This window comes from Lissotriton vulgaris, chromosome 1_2 (assembly GCF_964263255.1).
Source record: "Lissotriton vulgaris chromosome 1_2, aLisVul1.2, whole genome shotgun sequence".
Lineage (NCBI taxonomy): Eukaryota > Metazoa > Chordata > Amphibia > Caudata > Salamandridae > Lissotriton > Lissotriton vulgaris.
Genome location: NC_141686.1, coordinates 169,411,617 through 169,434,376, shown reverse-complemented (window position 1 = coordinate 169,434,376; position 22,760 = coordinate 169,411,617). Strand labels below are relative to the sequence as shown.

Sequence of the window (22,760 nt, the reverse complement as noted above, 5' to 3'; positions counted from 1 at the left end):
AGATTAGTGTGGGAAGGCCCCTTAAATATATGTAAATACCATGAAAGTGGCACTGCAGTAGAGGTTCACCACAGTAGTGTAGGATTTATCTGACCTCCAGTCTGACACAAACCTGGGGACGCCCACTAGTGAAGAACGCAAGATTCAGTTAATTAGGCACATGAGCAAGTTACATCGTCTTATTTTACTAACTGGATTTTTGCATTTGTGGTGAATTGCCAAGCGTAAGTCAGAGATTTTCATTACCTTCCCCCTGCTTCACACTCAATGTGATAAAGGATTTAAAGTCCAATATGGGGTTGTCCACATTATTTCCAAAAGTCCACTAGACATGCAAACCAACTTTTACTGTTAAAAGAGCAATATTATTATAACTTGAATTGAATTGTAGTTCAAGAAACTTTATTTCGATTGAGTTATACAATCATAAAAAGTGCATAGTAAAAAACAGTTACAACAAGATTATAATTTCTCTTTTAAAAAAGTTATCACATATGCAATATTAACTAGAATTACATCCAGACAGTAAATTTTGCCTTTAAAGGAATTTTCGCCTGTGCGGTATAACACGGTTTGTCAATTTGGTGTTAGTTGCATATAAAAGTTACATTGAATTGAATTGAATTTCGACTTGTATCGCGCATGGCTACCCTATGGCCTCCCAGCGCTGCGGACTAACGCATAAGGAAATGAGACTGAAAGCTTAGATAGAGTCCTTAAAGAGATGGGTTTTTAAGACTTTCCGGAACGCCAATAGATTTGGCTCCTTCCGGAGGTCTAAAGGGATTGTGTTCCAAAGAGTAGAGGCATTGAAAGAAAAGGAGCGTCCGCCCCATCTTGATCTTCGCATTTTGGTAGAGACAACAAGGAAAGAGGAACTGGAGCGGAGGTTCAGCGAAGGATGGTCGGGGGTAATGAGGGGGTGGATAATGTCCTGGCCCCTCCTCCAACAGGCATTGTGGGCCAAACACATGGATTTAAATTGTATTCTTGCCCTAACAGGGAGCCAATGAAGGCTCCTTAAAGCAGGATTGGCAAATTGTCTGGGGGGAGTCTGAGAGAGCAAGCGGGCCGCACTGTTCTGGATCACCTGAAGATTATGTATAGTAGAATGAAGAGATCCTAGATATAAGGCATTCCCATAATCCAGGCGAGACAGAATAAGAGCTTGAACCATAATCCTTCACGCCTGGGGGAAGAAGGGGAAGGATCTTACGCAGCAACCTCATTAACCCGTAACAGGTGGCTGAGAGCTTGGTAGCCTGGAAGTTGGAATGGAGAGCGCTATCAAGCCACATCCCCAGGCTCTTGATCTGGGCTTTTGATTCTGGGGCGGGCCGAGGCAGTCCGGCCAGAGGAGAACAGGGTGAAGGAGGAAGAGTTACAGAGGAGCATCAGCTCAGTCTTATCCCCGTTGAGCTTGAGGTATGAGAGTTCCATCCTTTCGGCTACTGCCTTTAGGCAGGGACCCAAGGAGCTAGATGACCTCTCAGGATGGTTTAATGCTACAACGATTTGAGTGTCATCTGCGTAGGTACCGATCTTTATGCTGAATGGAAGGACAATCTCAGCCAAGGGGCTCATATAGATGTTAAATAACGTGGGGCTCAGGGACGAACCCGGAGGAACCCCACAACTGAGCGGCAGCTGGTTAGACACTGCATTACCTTCAAACACCTAAAAAGAGTGATCCATAAGGAAGGACTGGAACCAGGCTAGGGCCATACCAGTTACTCCAAGGCGGCAAATCAGGATATTGTGATTTACAGTGTCGAAAGCGGCACTGGGGTCAAGAAGAATGATTGCTGCTGTACCCCCCTGGTCCAGAATCTTCCTCACCTCCTCACTTACTGCCACAAAGGCGATCTCTGTCCCTAGCTGGGGACGAAAGCCTGTTTGAGAGCAGTGGAAAAGATGGTTTAACTCCAAATACTCAACCAACGTAGTATTCACCCAGGGAAAAAGAGAGATGGGACGATAATTAGTTAACTTGGACTGATCCAGGGTAGGTTTCTTTAGAAGGGCCTTCACTCGAGCACATTTCCATGCGGAAGGGACCGTACCGGAGTAAATGGCTAGATTTAGAATGTCCAAAATGACCGGGTGAATGGGATCGGTAACCAGGGTAAGATGCTGAGGGGTGGCAGGATCCGTGGGAGAGCCCGAGATTACTTAGTCATAATTAGAGCAAGAAAAGTCGAGGTTAGGGGAGGGACTTGTCCTAATGAAAACTGCAGATCAGCAGCCAGCTCTGCAGTTTGACAGAGACTTGAATCCCTCCGGAAAGCTGGAAAAGATCAGTAGATATTTTGAGTTTTTTGATGGAAAAAATCCGCTAAGTTATTGCAACGGCTTTGTGCCCCCTCTGGGGCTGATGCTTTCTGAGGCAGTGTTGCTAAGGGTTTGGCAATTCGAAAAATCTCTTTAGAAGAGTTAGAGGCCAAGATGATTTTCTCCTCATAATCGATGGCTTTGGCAGTTTTAATTTTGGCTTTATATATTCTGATTGATTCTCTATAATCGGATTTCCTCGAATCAGAATAATTCTGCCTCCACCTTCGTTCTGACCTGCCGCAGGTTCGTTTTAGCTCTCTTAGTTTAGGGGAGAACCATGGTGTCACCTTAGGTTTACCTTTCTTGTGGGTATATCTCTTGGGGAGGACTGAATCAAGCAAACTTGTAAATCCAAAAATTTAAATTGTCGACAACCCGGTCCAGGTTGGCATTGATGGCAGGTCTGGGAGGCCTGGTAGCTTCGAGAGCAGAGGTCCAGAGGCCCCATGAAAGCCTCGAGCAATTCTGTTCTAATACCGATACTTTGTTAAAAGAAGGGATAGGTTGACAGACCTTCCAAGTTCGAGGGACCAAAAATGATTTGTCCAAGGGAGTGGGATAGGAGTGCCAATCGAACTGTGACAAATTTGCTAGTCAGGGTTTTATGACTGACAGTGACGGCTCCTCAGCTAAGGTGGAGGAGCTTCGCCCTACCACTTTATGAGCAGTGCAGAGGAAAAATAAAATGATAATAACAAAGTGTTATCATTTTATTTCTCCTTCCTAAGTGAGTGAAGGGGTGGGGCTAGCCAGAGCAGGGGCGAGGGGAGAGGTGGTTTGCCCCCTCAAAGTGCGCATGAATGTTTGACCGCACGTCTTGGGCCAGCCAAACAGTCATGCAGACTTTGCATGTTCCCCACCAGGCTGCATTACACAGACTGGTGGGGAAAATGGATTGGTTCCCTGACCCCATCTGAGTGTCAATCCATGGCGCTCAGACCAATCTCAACGCTGCATAGCAGCGTTGTCATTGGCTTGGGGTGTCAGGGAGCCTGGGTGTTTCCTGTGAGGAGGAGAAGAGGCAGAGAGGCTGCGGCTGGCAGGTAAGTTTACTTTATTCTTTATTTTTTTATTTTCTCGGGCCCCCACACCTCCCCACGCTCCTCCGCCACCATTTCATACCAGCTGCCAAAGATGACTGGTGCTTTTGTTATAAAAGTAGCCACCCTGATAGTTGGCACCCTTTGAGATTTGGTCACCCCTTCAGAATGCCTCCAACTCAGACTTTTCTTGTTTGCCTGCATTCCAAGCTCTTTGAGAGTGTGAAGTGGAGACATGTAGCTAGCATGGGCAGTAGCCCTGTTTGTCTGTCCATGGTGAAGGAGTTAAGTGGTATGGGTACTATAGCCTAGTGACTAACATGCATTAACATCTGTTAATTACTGTTTTACTCATGACGTATCCTTACCAACAGTTCATGCAAATAACAATTAAAGTCCTAATCAGATGGCATTCACTATTAATTAGCACATGCTATAGAATGTCACGATTGTCTCACCTAATCTAAATGTTGGTATGATGGTGTTAACTACTGGTGTTTGCTTGCATTCTATATTCTGAGAAAGTCTGAAGCAATGATTTGAAGTGGATGGGGACAGATGACTTGTTTGTCTGCTTGTTGAAGTGTGTGATGAGGTGACCGATGCAAATAGCCTAAAATGCCCAGATGCTCCCACGAGGACACAATTGTTAATTGACCTTTCCTCTCAATTATCATGAGTTTGAGAACAATAACAAAAACCACCATCACCAGGCAGGATTTTGACTGAGATTGAGGAGCACGTCTGTACTATTTGTATATATAAGTTGACGTGATGGTGACATAGCCCTGTTCAGCTCTTGACAGCCTTTGGCACCATGGACCATCAGCAGCTTCTCTCCGTTCTACCAATAATGAAGCAGTTGTAGTGCTGTGAGACTATGACATGCTAGGACCCTTGCAGTTCAGGGCAGACTCTAAGGAATTACATAACTTGCTGGGAAGTGTTAAGGTATGGTTATTAAAGGTTATGATTACCAAGAAGATCTTCTGCCTCTGCCGCTCTTCAGACCCTACACTGGTTACCTCTTCATAAGAGGATCTTGTACAAACTTTTATTGACCTCTTTCAGAGCTCTTAATAACATAGGCCCAAAGTACCTTAGGAAGCGTTTTGTACGCTATGACCCTCCACGTTGCCTGAGGTCTTCCGGAGGCAACCTAATTAACATTCCCAGATACAAGTACAAAACTAAGGGAGGAAAAACACTTACGGTACTGGCTTCGAGGGCATGGAACATTATGCCCAAGGACCTCAGAATGCTTGACAAAGAAAGTGCTTTCAGGAAGCATCTTAAAACCTGGGTTTATAATTTATCAGACAGTATCGCAATGGCAGCAATCTAGATATTCTTTGTTATGGGACACATCTGCATAGCGCCAAGATGCTCCTTTCAGAGCGATAGGTTGCGCTCTACAAATATCCAAATACAATGATGTAATTAGTGGAAGCAGTGTGTGATCGTAGGTGGAGTAATAAAGATGTCTACTCTAGAGCTTCGTGTGTGTGTATTCATTGTGCATGCTTCTGGGCTGGGGAGGATGCTATAACTAGCAACAAGTAGAGGATACGTGCCCCGAAGAAACGAGATGGCTCTCCTTGAGAGTTTCCAATGATATAGCATGCTGCTCGTGCGTGCCACATTTGCCCAATTCGACAAAAAGCAGCTCAAAGTTGACGTACGTGGAGATAAAGCAGCACTCCAGCCAATGTACGGCCCTCAAGGAATTTGAAGGCCTTGCGGAAAAGCACGACTGGAAAGCCTGCCGAAAACCTGCTGACGAGGCTGAAGAAAGAGGTACTGAGCTGTACCTTAACATAGAGCCATCATCAATACAAAGCAAAATGCTAAAGGTAGTGACAACCAGGTGCAAGATACAAAAATACATTTACTTGCAAATAACAGGCACAATGTTTTACGACCTCAAGATAGGGTGAGACAACCCAAGTATAAGCACAGGGATTGTGCTTAAGCAGGTACAGCCTCCTATAGATGCAGCCAAGGACTTCGGAATTGTGAAATTTTTAAATGACGGTTGACAGGCGCACCAAGTTTGAGGCTGTGCGTTCCTGAAACCGGCACCACCATTCAACACAGCGAAGAAGTAGAATATTGGCACCAGATGGACTGCAAGGATCGAGAGGTTCGATGATTTGATGGATGCCCTGGAAAGGGTAGATGAAAAGAAAATGCTTAAATACCTACAGAATCTTGCTGGTGATGGAGTGAAAGACGTGCTGAAGAAAATCTCACTGACTGGTGCAACGTTGTTCCATCAGCTAGCTCCACCAAGATGTGGTAGCTCTTGATCTCATGCACCGGGAACGGATCGAAAATTGAAAAGCAGATGTTCCCAGATTTGTTAAATTCCCTACATACATATATGTGATTTTTAGTGGCAACATGTTTCAGCCATATGTCACAGTCACTCAGGTCTGGTCTAGAGGAAATGGATAGTGATCCCTAGCCTAAGGATCTATCTAAATTCTAACTTAGATAAGGGACGTGAAACAATTATAACGATTGATAATATTCCTGCTGTGCAGTGGTGGTCAGTAATTTTATCAGGGAAGGGGGCGGGGGTCCTCACACACACACTCACACCCATCACCCTCACACACCCATACACAAATACACATACATTCATACATACATACACACACCAAACATAAAACACACATAAAATGTAGCTTCTCTGTAGAGAGGGAAGCCTCTGACGTTCCAGGAAGGTTGGTACTGCTGCCTTCCCTCATTGGCTGACTCTGTGACAAGTGAGGGAAGGCAGCAGTCCCTCACTCTTCACAGAGCGGTATGGGGTCAGTGAGACTGCTGACCCCACCACGCTATGTGACGAAGCGTCACTGACTGACACTCAGCCCTGGGCATTTCAAGGCTTAAAACTGAAGACCCCAAGTCCCAAGAAACCAGTGTGACCCCCACTCATGAGGAGGAGGACCTCGAGGAGTTCACTCCCACAGGGCTGTGAAATCCTCAGCCTGGCAACATTCAGCTCAGGCCCCGGAGTATATTCATTTAGGGCATGTCTAGCTTTTGACTACCTGACCTGAACAAGAAGAGTGTATGTCAGGCTGACCTTTGTTCTCCTTGGGTGGCATGGGGAAGGGTGGGAATGGTCCTTCAGCCTATTTGGACATGCCGTGGCTGCCGGTCCGGTGTACCTCATTCGATCTTTGTCTCATGTAGAGAAAAGGGAATATCAGTTACTTTAATACAAAATTAGAGCCATTAAATGTATATGGGCAGAGGTCCGCAATTTTATAGTGATTACCACTGCATGCTTACAGGCCACGTATTTATAGGCATGCATGAGGCACGGCACACATATAGTGAACCAAAGCAATCAACACTGAGTGCAGCAAAAATGGCATAGTAATGAGCGTGCAGTCTGGCTCACCCTGTCATAATGGGCAATAAGCATCCTGATAGACTGGAGGAACTCATCCTCTGGAGTCGCAGACTGGTAGATAAAGAAAGCGTTAAGAGCCTCGAAGTACAAACATACAACTGAACGGAGACCAGACCAAAATACTACTTCTTGGAAAAGCTCATCTTTATTGGGATTAGAACTGGTGGCCGATGGAGCTCGGCCTTACCCCTGCTCCTAGAAGCGCGGCGAGGAACTCTCAATGAAGGACCGTGTGACTTCCACAGGTGGCCCATGTTTCGGGATAATGCATCTCCTCAAGAGAATCTTCCAGTGGTTGCCACTAGATCCTCGCAAGACCCGCCCTCATAGTTAGTTGCCTTGACTATGGTAATTTGCTTGTAGCCGCATCCAACGCATCTCTCCATGCAAGCTGCAGGTGGTTCAGTACACCGCAGCCCGACTGATTAATAAACAGCCATTGGGCACTCCACTTTGCTTAGAGCCTTGCACTGGCTCCCTAAAAAAAAGAGAGCAATTTTTGAACTTCTCTGTTTGACACTCAAGGCCATGTCAGGTAAAGGACCCAAATATTTACAAGACAAATTGAGACCTTACTGCCCTGACAGGAACCTGAGATCAAAAAATCAGCTCCTTCTCTGCCCTCTACGCATCCGCACATCTAAATATGAAGGGCGTGCCTTTTCTTATCTGGCCGCATTCCATTGGAACAAACTCCCCTTGACCATTAGGGCACGTTCAGACTTTGTTGGATTTAAGAAACAGCTTAAAACCTGGTTGCTTTAATTAGCAGCACTTGACACTAGGCTACCTTGAGCACCGAGATGTCCCTTTGGGGACGAGACGTGCGCTATATAAATTTTGTATAACTTAACATAACATATAGCCTACAAAGACTGCCTTCATCAAGGGTCCAGGCCTACAAACACCTATGCATTACTTCCAATCACCTGCATCAATGCGCCGTTGTTTGTAATTGCACTACTTATACTTCCCTTAGTGGATGCATCCCGCCACTCAGTGTCAGTAGGACATCCAGACTGCATTGCACGTACATCGCGTGATGTCCTCATGCTACGTGGTGTGCGCTTATAGGTACTTGCAGAATATCTGTGTTTTTTTTGTCAATCACCATCTATTTGGGCAATAAACACAAGTCGGATTGATCACATGACACAATAAAACTGTTGATCTTTTCAGTGCTTTATTAAGATGGCATCATTTTTTAAATTGTAATTTTTTTTGCAAGCAATGCTGTAAGATTTCGATTATGGTATTTTGTTGGCCTTGGTCTTTAGCTTTGCCAATGCTTGTTCATTCTTTGCTTTTTGACCACACAGTAATTAAAATTTAAAACTGTTAACTTCCTAGAAATAATAATGCTACTTTGCTACTAATAATACTTTGATGTTTCAAAATAATATCCAGTTGAGCAAATCTATAATACCCTTGCATATTGGTTTACCTACTTTCTAGTGAACAAATGCCTTACCTCTCGTCTTCAAGCTCGCACATGCGCACTCACACTGACCTGTAGGGAAGCGGAGAAAAAACAGTGAAATGCAGAACAAGACACAAAATGAGTATAGAGCAGCAAAGTAAATGGCGTGATGCACTATGACGGATATTACCGACAGATTGAGGGATTTGGGTAAGGGTGAGAGTTTGAAGTGAAGAGTGGTGGTAGTGGGTGGTAGGCGTCAGAAGGGACTTTTCAGATGATCGATCTGATGGGCGTCCAGATTGCAAGGAAAGGAACAATATAGGAATTTCTATGAAGGGATTTAAAATGTAGTTTTTATAGGGTAGAAAAGTGATTGAGCAGTTTATATATTGTGACTTGAGTCATGTGTGGTGCATGATTGAAACCTTTCACTTATTGGATGCTGCCGAGCATATATATATCCTGAGGTCTAGCTATAGATTTTCTTACCTTAAATTCAAGCTTTCCAAATTAATCCTCTCTCCTTTCAATTTTGAAATATTCTCTAATGTCGCGCATTTCCATTTTATTGCTGAAAAAGGAAAAGTTTGAAAACACAATCAAAAAATTTACAGGTTTTGTTAGTCTCATGGGGTGGATGGTGGAAAGATTAATCTCAAAACCTTGAATCCCATAAGAGAGAAAGAAATATATTTGTTCCGAATAATAACAGACCTTGATGAATTGACATTGAAAATGGTTTGAAATAATACAATATTTCCCCTTAATTTAGTGCGTATCCTCGTAGATAATGTTAAATTTAAATAAGTGCATTCCACAGTTAAGGAGCTGTCCAAAAGAAGATAGAATACTCTTGTTTAAAAAAACATGGGGAGGGTGCAATACATTTTAATTAAGTTAAAATATTTACTGGCCACTTAGAGATAATTCCCTATCAGCATATGAGCAATTGTGTTAACTAGAAAGGAAGTGTTTTGCCAGGTCGAGGCAGGGGCGTAGCTAGCACTGGTACAGCAGGTTCAGTGGCACCATGGCCCATTGTACCTTGATAATTGCTGTACTTACTACCCCAACAGCAGGCAAAGGGACCATGTTCCCTGCTTGCACCAGGGCTCATGGCATCTCTTGCTGCAGTACTGGGTGGAGGAAGAGAACTGCATACCCATGTTTCCCATTCGGCCAAAGTATACATTGAGAATTTTTCTGACTGAAGAGAAGCTTGGGCTTGGCAAGTTGGGTCAGTGCTTGAATCTGCCCAGTGGTGCCACTGATTTAAAGCTGTAGAGAGTGCTGTGTAAGTGGAGGACAGCCACAGGTAAATCAGGACAGAAGGGGGCTGTCCACCGAGGTCCAGAGGAGGTAAGCAACAAGCAGGAACCATTGTCTGATGGAGCTGGGCCACGTCATACCCCTGCACTGTGAGTTGTGATGATGTCAGAAGTAATGGGGCTGGCAGCAGGCCCAAAAAGTACTGTGTCCCATTCACCCTGGTTGGAGAAATAATTGTAGAACTCGGAGGCCATCTTTGACAGCTGTTGTCGAATTGCACTGACTTGGGAGGATTTAAAGTGGAAAGATGGGCCCGTCCTGCGGAGGGAATAAAGAAAGTGGGAGCAAAAACTCTTTTTTTTTTTCAAACTTTTTTTATTGAATAAAATCACAGTATTACAGTACATGATTGAACGATACATTGCATAACATCAGTAAACAATTCCAGGTCAGTACCTGTCAATATCTCTCAGGGCACATCTTCCATATCTCCCATCAATCACTCCTGTCTGCGCATTTCCATTTCTACCGTGGGCGACACACATATATCCCCCCTGTATGTGTTCCAGTGGGACCACTTCCTATCCCATTTCTTAGGGCACCCCCTTGCCTTATATACCTCCGTCTCCGCCTGCATACACCGGTCCAAATTCTTTGCCCCACAAAGTGACACGGGGCGGGTTTTTGTCTCCTCAACCCCTAGCTACCTCTATCTTCACCATTGTGTAACCCAACGCAGTAAACTGTTTTTCAATGTTTGTTAAGTCTGTGTCCTCCCAAATGTTCAGTAGTCCAAGTTACGGGGTTAGAGTTAGGGAGCAGAAACTCTTAACTTGATATCTCAGACACATATAAAGAAACAGCAGGTTACTCTAGCGTTCTTGGGGAGCCTGGAGGAGGCAATGGACAAAGCTTCATCCAGAAAGAGCATAGAGGAGATCAGACTACCTTTGCCCCATGCTTATGTTGAGAATTTGTAAAGCGCATAGCTGCCCTGGCTGGGCATCCTAGCGCTAAAGAACCAGCAAGAACAGAAACCCATCACTAGTGGAAACTGGTTAAATAAAAAGAGTGCCAAAGGGATGAGTGGTGGAAACACGTTTACAGTTTGTGCTGGTGACCCCTACCTGTAACCACCAACTCAAACTAGGCACGGTTAAAGGAATTCTCTTGTGTTTACTATGAAAAGGATCTAAAGTAGGAGCCTCATACTTAGGGAGGAAATGAAGAGGATTGACAAAAGAAAGGACTGCAGAGATGAGCATCTTTACTTTACCTAGAGGGTTTTCTGCAGCGCGAATCGGACCAGAGGGTATCCAAGCGCTGTTCATGGTACCCATTTCACCAATACATTGGTTACTAAATGTAGCAATTTACAGATGCTCATGTCCTGACTACAAGAGTCTTTGGTGTGTTTTGGCGTTTCCTGGGGAAGGAGGATTAGGAGGCAGGAGTTGTTTTGGTTTTATGAATTTGAGTGCGGTATCCATGATGTATGGCCATATCTGTGTTTGTAACTTTGTCGGAAACCAGATTGGTGGCTGTTAAGTAGTTCAAACATTTTTCCGGATCTTTCGCCAGGAAAGGGAGGGTTGTCACCGGACAAACGTTGTTTGGGTCATTTGAGTCAGTGCCCGGCTTTCTAAGCAGCGGGGTTACTTGTTTGGTCTAGTCCAGTGTGGAGGCAGGTCTGAGCTCCTCATTAGTGAGGAGGTCTCTCAGTATCAATGCTTCCGGGTCACCCTCCTCATTCCGCTGTAGGCTTTTGTCTCTAGGTGGGGTTCAGGTGTAGCAGTGCAGTGGTGGTGATCTCCATCAGCTGTTTCACAAATCGTTGGTTTTCTCCAGGGGCCATATTATGGTAATTGCGCAATTCCTTTGTTTGTGCCGGGCGCACCAGTGAAAATGCGCCCTATTACCATAAATACACTGCCCGCAGGGCACCCTTGAACTGGTGCCACCCTGGGAGCTGTGCATTCCAGTGAAAAAAGTAAGCGGTAGCTTTACAGCCTCTCTGTGTTTTCACAGTGCAGATGGCAACCCGCCTGCACTTTTGAAGGGGATTAGAGATCAGTGACTCCACCCACCTGCAAGTGGGTGTCTGGGGTGGTCCATTGGACTACCTTTCCCCCTTCCAGAGGGCTGCCATCGGGGCGCACTGACAGTGGTTTTAACTGGAGATCAAATACATATTTCATATCTTGCTGCATTTACTGCAAATCTCACATCACAAGCTGTGATGTGCATCTGTCTCATTTGCAGCTGCATGTGGCCAATAAATGCTTTGATTTCTTTCTTTGGTATAAATATATTTTCACATGCGATTGATGTTCTCAAACATGCCATTAACGGTGACTAATAAGGAGCCATGGATGTAATTGGAGTTTTGGCCCTCACAATCTACTGTTCTCTCCATCAGATCCAGGTTTGGGACACTGCCGGCCAAGAGCGTTTCCGTACCATCACACAGAGCTACTACCGCAGCGCCCATGGTGCCATCATCGCTTATGACATCACCGGGCGCAAGACCTTTGAATCAGTGCCGCACTGGATTCACGAGGTTGAGAAATATGGAGCAGCAAATATAGTCCTGATGTTAATCGGTAGGTGAATGTTCATTTATATTTCTTGCAGGATTACACATTTCCTAACATAACAATTGTGTTACTACTCCATCCTTTCTAGAGGGAAGACAGTGAGTAGTATCTGTGGCTTGTATACTTATCTTTCATTGAAGTGAAAACTAGATAGTTGTTTCCTATAATAGCCATAATTTATCAAACATCTGGTAAACCAATGGCCTGTAGTATTATTGCCCTTCAAAAAAAGTGTAATACTTGTTACACTTGGGAAGGATCTTTGTCATATGTGAGAGTCGAGAACTACGCGTGAGTCACAGGGACAAACTACTACATCCAACTTTTTTGTTGGGTGCAGTAATTAACACCTTGCCTTTGCTGCCTATTTCACTATTTGGAGGTGTTTTATAGCAATATAATTTTTGTATTGATTGATTGGGTCCCAGTTTAGATCTTTCCCATTTGTTTGCCTTTGCATAATGCTACAAATTTGAAGGAGAAAACATCTCTATCATACCTGTACAGTCTGCGACTATATACAGTTTGTGGTTCCAAAGTTAAAACTCAAATCCATGGAGAGAAAAGTCGCCAATTCTGTACTGGATTGAAAGGTCTTGAACCAGCTCATCTTTGATTTTAGGTATTAGAACAACTTGTTTAGAGTTTGGAAAAGACTACTGACACCTAGTATTTTCAACCATCATTTCATCCGGTTCTCCCTGAAACTGTAAGACGTCTGTCCATCCATTCCTGTACTCGCACATTCAATGGTTATGACACTCAGTAATTAGCACATAGAAATGTTTTATGCAAAGGATTAAATGGTAAACATAAAAAGAATATTGTAAACACATGGATGCATATCCATGCCCTTATGTGCACAGATGAAGATGACCCGTGCCTCTTGATATTGTTAGACCTTTCAGCTGCCACTGTCGACCATCCCACCCTCACATACACTTTGGAGCATCGAATGGGATTCATGGGCAAAGCCCTTTACTGATTCTCTGCCTACCTTTCCAACTGACACCAGTTTGTTCACTTGGGCACCTGCAGATCCGAAAAGAGCCCTATGACCTATGTAGTCCACTAGGGTTCCATACTGTCTCCTGTCATCTTCAACCTGTGCATGGAGCCACTTGGTGCTCTACACTAGTGCTTAATTTAGAAAGAAAGAAGGCTATTGTCTGAAACCGGCAGCCGGTGCCATTAAAGATCGGTGCGCCAAACACTAAGACTTTAATTCACTACCAGACACTTCCTGCCCCTTTTCTTCGCACTTGCAGGTTCTTGATTTCTGGTTGTGATGGTTTTGCCATATTTTTCTTCCCCACTTTTCCTGTATGGGTTCCCCCTCTCTTGCACTCTGTAAATATCTGATATGGGAAAAATAAGTGCCTGTGCCCCCCACCAGCTGAAGTTATGCACTGCTTTTCTCACAGATAATCAGTATTTACTAATATTCTGATGACACACAACTCTACTTGAAAGTCTACCGAGCTTCAGACATCCTCTGTATCAAATAAACAGACTGTCATGGATTCCGCCTTTGTTTGAGTGAGCAAAGGTTGTGGTAACACATCCCAGAAAAGTCACATTTTATAGTTTCAATGCACAATGCATTCAACATAGTGTGAAGTAGTGCCATAGGGCTATACTAAACAAAGAAAATAACATAAACATATCGACATTATAGAAATTGTGCTTCATAAAAAAGTAATGCCTAACTCACTAATAAATATGAATCCCCTTTACCCTACAAACAACGGAAATGGCATTACACTATTGAAGCAAACTAAGCAACAAGCCATTTTAAAATGAATAAACAATACAGTTGTGGATTGTGCAGCGATAGCCTTGATAATTGCAACATACAAGAACAACGGTGTGTGTCTTGAAGGTGAGAATGAAGTGGCCGACTGACTCGACTCGCTTCCCGCCAGAGAGCAGCGGCAGCTTTGCTGTGTCCAAGCATATCTTGTCTAACTATAGACTACGCCTACTCCATACCAAATTGCTGCATAGAACATAAGAAATTCCAGCCTCTTATAGAAGATGGGGCTAAGGAGTCACTCAAAATGTTTTAGTTGCGAGACCCAGGATGCATAGTTTATTGACTTGGCATGGTTGCGCCAAGTCTGTGCCTGACTTCTGGTCCTGGTCTGCAATCCCCATCATATCAAATTGTTTCCAGTTATCCTATCAAGAGAATCCCGGTCACTGCCCTGCTGGGATATGTGAAACAGGTGAGTAACCTGATAGTTCTGATGCTCCTGCTTGCGGATCGTGGAGTGGCCATGCACTGGGGGCGAGGCTCCCTCTCAAGAGTTAATGATTGGTGCTGAGAAGAAGCAAGAACTGGATGCATACTGGAAGCTGATTCTGAGCAAATCTGACCCAAAGACATCCCTATAGAACTTCTCTGAATCTTTAGAGGGATGGACCTGGCTTGGTGCCTACTGCTACAATGGAAACCACGTATTCACAGACTTCTGACCTGGGCTCAGAGGGCAGTGATTCCCTGCCAGGAGGGCTGAACTGTAAGAGGTGATGTACAGTGGAAAGAAGATGCTGGAGTTCTTCGGCATGGTGTAAGTGGATACATACTGCTGAGGTGTGTGCTTTCCAATAAAGCGTCGTAGACATGAGTAGATGTTGACTTTGGATTTATTCAGGTAAGGACATTAATTGAGACCTCATCCAGCAGTATTCATAAGGCAACTGTCGACATTCAAATTATAGCTAGGCAACAACCATTGATGACTCCTAACATTCCAGAACTTACTGCCTAGTGACATGCCACAAACTAAAGATCTTTTGTCACACATTCACAATGGGACAGCTTCAGTATTAGCGATCCTTCCTTTAAATAAATGGAAAGGAGCTACACCCTTGGAGGAATGCGGAGTGAACCTAATTTCTCTGACTTTTTTTTTATCGCCACCTCCCAGTCTTCACCACAAGATCTTGCTTGTTGCATAGAGTCTTTCAGAACCTTAATAAACCTTTCTACAACTCCATTGCATTGTGGGTGGTATAAAGAGGACCTTTTGTGTTTAATTCCTCTCAAAGATAAAAATTCTTGCATCTTTTTCAAAGTAAATTGTACTCCATTATCTGACAAAAGCGTTTGTGGAAAACCCTCACTCTCAATAATCTCATCTAAAAATACAATTACAACATTAGCCTCAACCGAGTTCACCACTTTTATCGTTGGCCAATGAGAAAAAAGATCCATGCAGACAATTACATATTTATCCTGAGAATGAAACTTTCCAGGTCCTAATATATCTATTGAGATGTCTGGCCAAGGACTGACCGCTTGTTCCCTAACAACCATGTGTTGCGTTCTACATTTGAGTTGTTTGTCACAATTCATACATTCCACACAATCCCGAACAATCCTTCCAACAAAAACATCCATGCCCGGCCACCAATACGCTCCCTAATTCTTTCCTTTGTTTTGGCAATGCCTATATGAGAAGCAGGAGCATTATTGACAAGCTTATTTTTCAGTAAAGTGGGTGGAACAAGTTTGCTCCCTCGTAAAAGAAGATCATCCACCAAAGTCAATTCTTCTTTCATGTTCCAAAAACCTCTTAAGTCCTCACAACAATCTTTCTTTTCACACCAACCATTTTTCACCATGGTGATAACTAGGCCTGGGCGTAGTTTGCGTAGCAGCACTACACGTACCTTCACGTAGTATTCTTTGAACTTCACGTAGTCTGCGTAGCATAGCTGATGACACTGTGTACTTGTCTGCACTGTGAAAAATTGCAAAATAATTGCAAATGGTATCCTACACAGTGATAAAATAAGTATCTCTATCTTTATATGCTAAAGTGCCTATAGCACTTTCACAAAAGTGAAACTGACAAATTAACAAGCAGTGAGAGAGGTGATGATTTTGGGATCCTCCCTAACCTAGGGGGAGTACCAAACAGATGCCTTGAAAACAAAAAAGAACATCTGATTGAACGATTTGGTGGTGGTCCCATCCTCTTAGGAGCACCCCAAGCACAGTTATTGGCAAAAAAACATTCCCAACCAAAGGCCCTGCAAAGCATTGTGGGATGAGATTAGCAGTGGGCAGTGAATATTATATAGTATACAATATCAAAATAATTCTACAAAGAGCTGCAGTTCAACTGGTGGTTACTAGATGTCCCTCAGGTTCCCAGGCGCAAGAGGAGAAGATGAAGATCTGACTCACATGGACAAATGACCACAGCCATAACCATAATTCGCACTGTCCACTTTTTAAAGTGAAAAGAATGTCTATTTAAAAACATACTTACCTGAACAATTTTCTCTGATCCTTAAAAATATATAAAGATACTTGCTATTTTTATAAATTGGTGTGGATCTCCTTCTTGAGTCGTGTTGTCATTTATTAACCATTGTGTGTATTTGCAAATGGCTTGCACTCCTTTGTGATAAGCCCAAGACTGCTCGACCACTCTACTCCCTAATAGAGCACTTTGGGATTGCTTAGCAAGCCCTGCCCACTAGTAAGGGAATCTCTGGACTCTTTTACACAGTGTATCAGAGTATTGATATATCACATAAAGAGCCACCTTCCTACACCAACATATTTCACGACTGCAATAATTCACAAAGTAATAAAAACTCTGATATGTATTCTACATCTTTCGATCAGCAAGAAGGCTGGTTTTGTGCACCCCCAGTATTATGTAGCACTGTGTATGTTTTGATATACATCACGCTGCACTTCTTTTCCGTGATACAGTGTAGAAAATACTAGACTAGTGCAGGGGAGGGAGTTTGCATGATCATCCGGTTTCAGTTTTGTTTCGCTGGTTCAGCTTTGGACCGCCATTGGATCACAAAGCATCCAGACATCACACTGTGCCTACAGTCTCTAAGACCTATACCTCGCGTGCACCATTACCACTTAGAAGTATCCAAGAGCTGGCTCATCTAGTGCATCAGAGAATTAAAGGATTCTGCTCTGCATTTGGTACTAACAATAGTTAGTAAAGGCAAAACGTTCTGAGGACTCCACTGTGCACCTTTCATCATTAAATAATCTCCCAGGACAATGGTACGAGCAGTTCTCCTATCACTGCAGCTCAGACTTTCTTCAAGACTCACTTTTAACAAAAAACCTATATTGAATCAGTCGTTACCTGGTTGTGCACCCAAAGTTTGGAACTCAGCCCACTCCACGCCCTTCAATCAATCAATCAATCAATCATTCAGGGAATTGTGAAGCGCGCTACTCACCCGTGAGGGTCTCAAGGCACTGGGGAAGGGGCAGCTCTGAGTCAGCTGAAGAGCCAGGTCGGAAGGCTCTTCTTGAAGGTGTGCAGAGTGCGGGAGTGTCTCATGTCGATCGGGAGCTTATTCCAGGTCTTTGCAGCAATGTAGGAGACGGCTCTTCCACCCGCTCTGCCAATGTGCGGGGTTTTGGCGAGGGTGAGGTCGGTGGATCAGAGGTTTCCCTTGGGTACGTGGACGGAGTGGCATTGGGGTCTAGTTTTGTGGAGGGATTTGTAGGCGTGGGTGAGTAGCTTGAAGGTTACTTTCTTCTCGACTTGGAACCAGTGGAGGCCTTGCAGGTGTTGGGTCATGTGTTCATGTTGTGGGATGCCGAGGACGAGTCTGGCCACCGTGTTCTGTATGGTCCAGAGCTTGCGGCACAGGCATTTGTTGATTCCGGCGTAGAGGGCATTTCTGTAGTCCAGTCTGCTTGTTAGGAGTGCGTAGGTGATGGTCTTTCTGGATTCGAGGGGGCGGGGGATCCATTTGAAGGTCGTGTGAAGGATGCAGAGCGTGTTGAAGCAGGTGGAGGCGATGGTGTTGATCTGTTGAGTCATGGTGACAGAGGAGTCGAGTATGATGCTAAGGTTTTGGGCATGGTTCATGGGAGTGGGAGGTTGCCGAGGGCGGTGGGTCACCAGGTGTTGTCCCATGCTGAGGGGGAGGGTCCGAGGACTAGGACTTCTGTCTTCTCTGAGTTAAGCTTCAGGCAGCTGATGCTTATACAGGATGAAATGTATTTCATTTCTTCCTGGAAGCTGAGTCTGGTGGTGTGGAGGTCCTTTGTGAGGGAGAGGATGCGCTAGGTGTCGTCGGGGTAGGATACTATGCTGAGTCCATGCTGTCTGACGATGGCGGCGAGGGGGCCATATAGATGTTGAAAAGTGTGGGGCTGAGCAATGTTCCTTGGGTACTTTGCAGTTGATCTCTGTGGGTTCGGTGAGGAAGGGCAAGAGTCTGATCCTTTGGGTTTTGCCGGTGAGGAAGGAGCAGAGCCAGTCGAGGGCTGTTCCCTGTATGCCGGTATCGTGGAGTCTGGCTGTGAGAGTGCGGTGGGAGACGATGTTGAAGGCTGCAGAGAGATCTAGTAGGATAAGGACCGCGGTGTGGCCTTAGTTGAGGAGAGTGCTGATGTCATCTGTGGCGGTGAGGGGGGCGGTCTCTGTGCTGTGGTTGCTGTGGAATCCGGATTGGGAAGGGTTGAGGACAGAGTTCTCTCGATGCCCTTTCCTCTTTTAACTCATTCAATAAAGAGTGAAAACAAGTCCTTCTTCCCTTAGGCCTCCTACAGAGAGTGATTTCCAAGAATGGCTTTAAAATTGCACCTGGGAATACATTCAGGTACTCTTGGGGCAGGGATTCGGGGAGGTCTGTTCTTTATATTCTGTGCTGTGAAAGTTGGATTCTGCTTTTATCACAACTACTGTTGGGAGAGCTGGACCACAATTTAAATCTCTGGACAGATGCATCTTTGCCTGCAGTTCTATATGTTTTGTATTTATGGGTATGGGCCTTGTCTACATATGTCAGAAGTAATATATCTTACCATGTGTATTATGTAAGAATACATTTAGTTTGCATATAACTGTGTAAAGTACAAGCCCATAGCGTACTGATCTGGAAAGGACTTAATTAACACTGGAACGCCATGTAGAGAGTAGTAAAAACACAGCCTCCTACTAGCTCTGCCAGCTCCTCTGCAACTGTCCTTCTAACAGTCTAGAACCCTACTTACCTAGGAGCTTGCATGAGCTTGAAATGTCAAACAATAACAGTAAGTAAGTGAAGAAGTATGGCTCACTGGTTAGAGGAGGCAGACCTGGAAGCAGAGGTCAGCCTGGGACCAGGGTTCAATTCCCGGCTCGGCGGGTCTTGAGTCCGAAAATGTCCACGGACTCGACAATTCTCGCTCCGGTGCCTACTCGATTCATGGGTTCACACTCTGCGACTCTGGGCAATAGCTTGCTTAATCTCCACAACGGCCCCTCGCGGTGGGATGCCTGGCTTTCACCTTGTGGATACCCTGCTGGGGTTATCCCACAGGGGAATACCAGGATGGGTTCCCTAAGCAAGCGCTTAGATACCGGGTCGGTGATTTGCGCTATATGAATACATGTACATTTACATTTACATAAGCAAATGTTAACATAACACATCTTCCCTCTTTAAACAACACAAAAGAATACCTCTCGAAGCGACAAGTAAGAATAAAAACAAATCATTCATGATAACTAAATTCCTAAAAAGTAAGAACAGAAATAATAATACATCAATTACTACTACAAACTTAATAAATATTCATTACTATCTCACATTCATAATCCAACCCTCACTTAGGTTTACTCCTGACATGTTTTCCCTTTTCCCTCACTCCAACTTATTCCACACAATCATCATCGCTACCAACTTCATCTTGACATCCAACTTCTTCCACACAATCATCATCGCTACCAACTTCATCTTCACATCCAACTTCTCCACCCAGCATGTCAGTGGTACAAGCATTCACCTCCAAAGGATCTTCCTCCCCTGCGCCACCATCTACAATACTTCCTCCTGCAACACACTCCTCAACCTCATTCAGCTTTTCTGACTCGTTCCTCTCCATTCTGACATCCATTGCTGGTTCAATCACATCCCAATCAGCATTAGCACTTTTGTCATTTACCTTCTCCATCCTTGCGAATTTATTGTGAAATACAGCTATTCTTTTCAAATTCCAAACCTTGCCATCACTCAACATGAGAGCTTTATGCAAAACCTTAACCACCTCCAGTGGTTCCGAGAACTGACTCACTTTTCTTGACCTTCCAAGGTTTCCTTACCTGGACCATCATTCTGACTTCCACACATGTATCTTTCACGTTTTTCCTTAAATCATATTCTTTTTTTTATTTTAATTGTGTTCACATTATCATCTCCACTACCCAAAATGACTGGCAATTACTCCAAAACGTTAAATCCCATAGGCCCCACAGAATGTAAAAATATGTGTTTTGTTGTTCAGTTTTCATCTTCCCATCAATAGTATCTAAATAATTCTGTAAATAAGACTTCCAATCTGGCCATTTCATGCATGGTTCACCTCTAGCCGGGGGAGTAAAAGCGTAATTCTGGGTGCTCATGACGGTGTGCTATACCAAGGAGTAGCAAAACTTGAAAGAAAATACTTACAGCGTCCCTTCTTCACCTCAATGAGTGACTAGTTCACTGTAATTACACAAGGTATATTGGAAAGAATAATTCCAAATATGAGTAGTTTCCTCAATACCTTCTGCTTTGAGACTGACTTAGCAACAGGAACTTTAATGCCTTGATTTTCATTTTTTTTTTAAATAGCAGTGTGACTTGCCAAAAGTTAACAGTAACTGCTTTACTTTTCAACTGGAGGACATGTACGATCAACCCAGTGCAGAAAGTGTTATTAGAAATTCAGTGGGGCATGAAATAGTGAGTGAATCACTGGAAAGCCAATCCACGCTGTAAAGGATAAAGATTTTTCTAGCTGACACGTCAAGAATATTCAATTCTATTAAGGACACAGAGGTGAAGATTATGCTTCTCTTTCTTTACTAAAGCAAATACAGCAGCCAATAAACTTTAAACAGCATAACCCGGAAGGTCTGCCCCTTCCCTGTATACACTAGTCACAGTTCCCCATATGGTTATCAATGCCCTGAACATAAAAATCCGTCCTCTTTCTTTGTGAACCATTAATCACAGTCCCTAAATTTGAACCATCGAACCCGAACTCCGCCGATCCATTCCATCAACTTGAACCATAACTCCAACGAAGATAACTCTCTCGACGAAACTCGTCAGTGATACCTAAAGACCCTTCAAGTCGTCTTGCTCTGATCCCCTGAAATTAAACTTAAGTTGTAATATTCCAAAATATGGACATACTTCAACAACATTGGGCGGGAAACCCATAAACAATTTTCTTAACATGTACTAATACAATATTTCAATCCTTTGTCAGAAAAACGTAACCAACCATCGTTTTACATGTCTATCTAGGGTGGGATAATCATCGCCTCTGTGTCCTTAATAGAATTGAAAATTCTTGACGCGTCAGCTAGAAATGTTTTTATTCTATGTCAGTACACAGATGCTACATATTATGCAAGTTTAAAGTTGTGCAATTACCTGAGATGCTACATCAACAATTGGTTTACGATAAAAACGTTTTAAATGTCGAATCAGAAGACCAATCAGCTGCAGTCTTGATGTCCTCTAAACGAGAACCTGTTAATAGGGTTTTAGAAGCCATAGCCCCTCTGTTAGAGTGAACTCCAAATACAGATGTATCGACACTAGCTTGACTTAACAACCAAGTAACCCACCTGGCTAAATTTGCTGAGGAGACTGGGTGAAAGGGTTTCTACAACGAGATTAACAATTGTTCTGCTACATCATTTCTAAACTCACGAGTACAATCTTCATAACACTTCAAGCATTGAACAACACTCAACTTGCTGTTGGGTGGAAAAGCAGGATATGTCACACATCTCGAATTAGTCTTTGTTTTTTTTAAATTGCAAATGAGACACCCGAAGGAGTAAATACTCTACCTGCCAAATCCAATGCTCAAACATCCGAGACTCACCTACATGAGATAAGACATAATAATAGAGTAAGCTGGCGGATAGTTGTTTGGGCAAAAGACCCTGATTTGCTGGCCAATTCCTAAGAAAACAAAGCCCTACATACACATTCCAGAAAGATGAATATCTGGGTTTAGGTGGTTTCACCAATCTAATGCCTCTCACTATTTCGCATATTAAGGGATGTTCCCCCACTGGTTAACCATCCACATGGGGTTGGCCTGCTGAAATTACAGAACGGAAATTATTAACTGCCTGGTAAGCCATTCCTTGATTAGCCATTTCAGACAAAAAATGTACAATCCTATGTATTCCGGATTGCAAGGGATCCCTCTGTTGTTCAGAACACCAACTAACCCATCGCGGCCAAGCTGATTCATAGTGCTTGTGGGTAGAGGGAGCTCAAGACTGCGACAGGAAAAACATTGCCTCCTGTGAAACTCCTGGTACTTGCCAGCGTCTCCTGAAAGTCTCCATGCCATGAGGGATAATTGACCCTGTACTACCAATGGGTGAGGATGGCCCAACGGGTCCTGAAGTATCTCTTGGAATGAGAGCAGCTACACTGGCGGAGCACACATCAAAGATAGCGCTAATGGGAACTATGCTTGTGCTTTCCAGCAAGGGGAAATCATTACTAATTCTGCATTCTGCCTGCTGACCTGAGTTAACACTCTCTGGATCATGACGAACGGGGGAAAGGCATAATGCGTGCCCATCGTCCAAAACTGCAGGAATGCTTCCGAGTTGAGCACCTGCAGATCCGGTCTCCAACTGTAAAACCGGGGAAGCTGA

At 43.9% G+C, this 22,760-nt stretch overlaps 1 protein-coding gene across 1 annotated transcript in view; it reads left to right on the top strand.

The window, feature by feature from the left end:
- The window catches only part of RAB19 (RAB19, member RAS oncogene family), a 96,083-nt gene that overhangs the window by 63,688 nt on the left and 9,635 nt on the right, over window positions 1-22,760 (top strand). Inside the window, exon 3 of the mRNA XM_086953053.1 lies at window positions 11,913-12,096. Coding sequence (XP_086809179.1) covers window positions 11,913-12,096 — 184 coding nt within the window. The remainder of the gene's footprint in view (window positions 1-11,912; window positions 12,097-22,760) is intronic.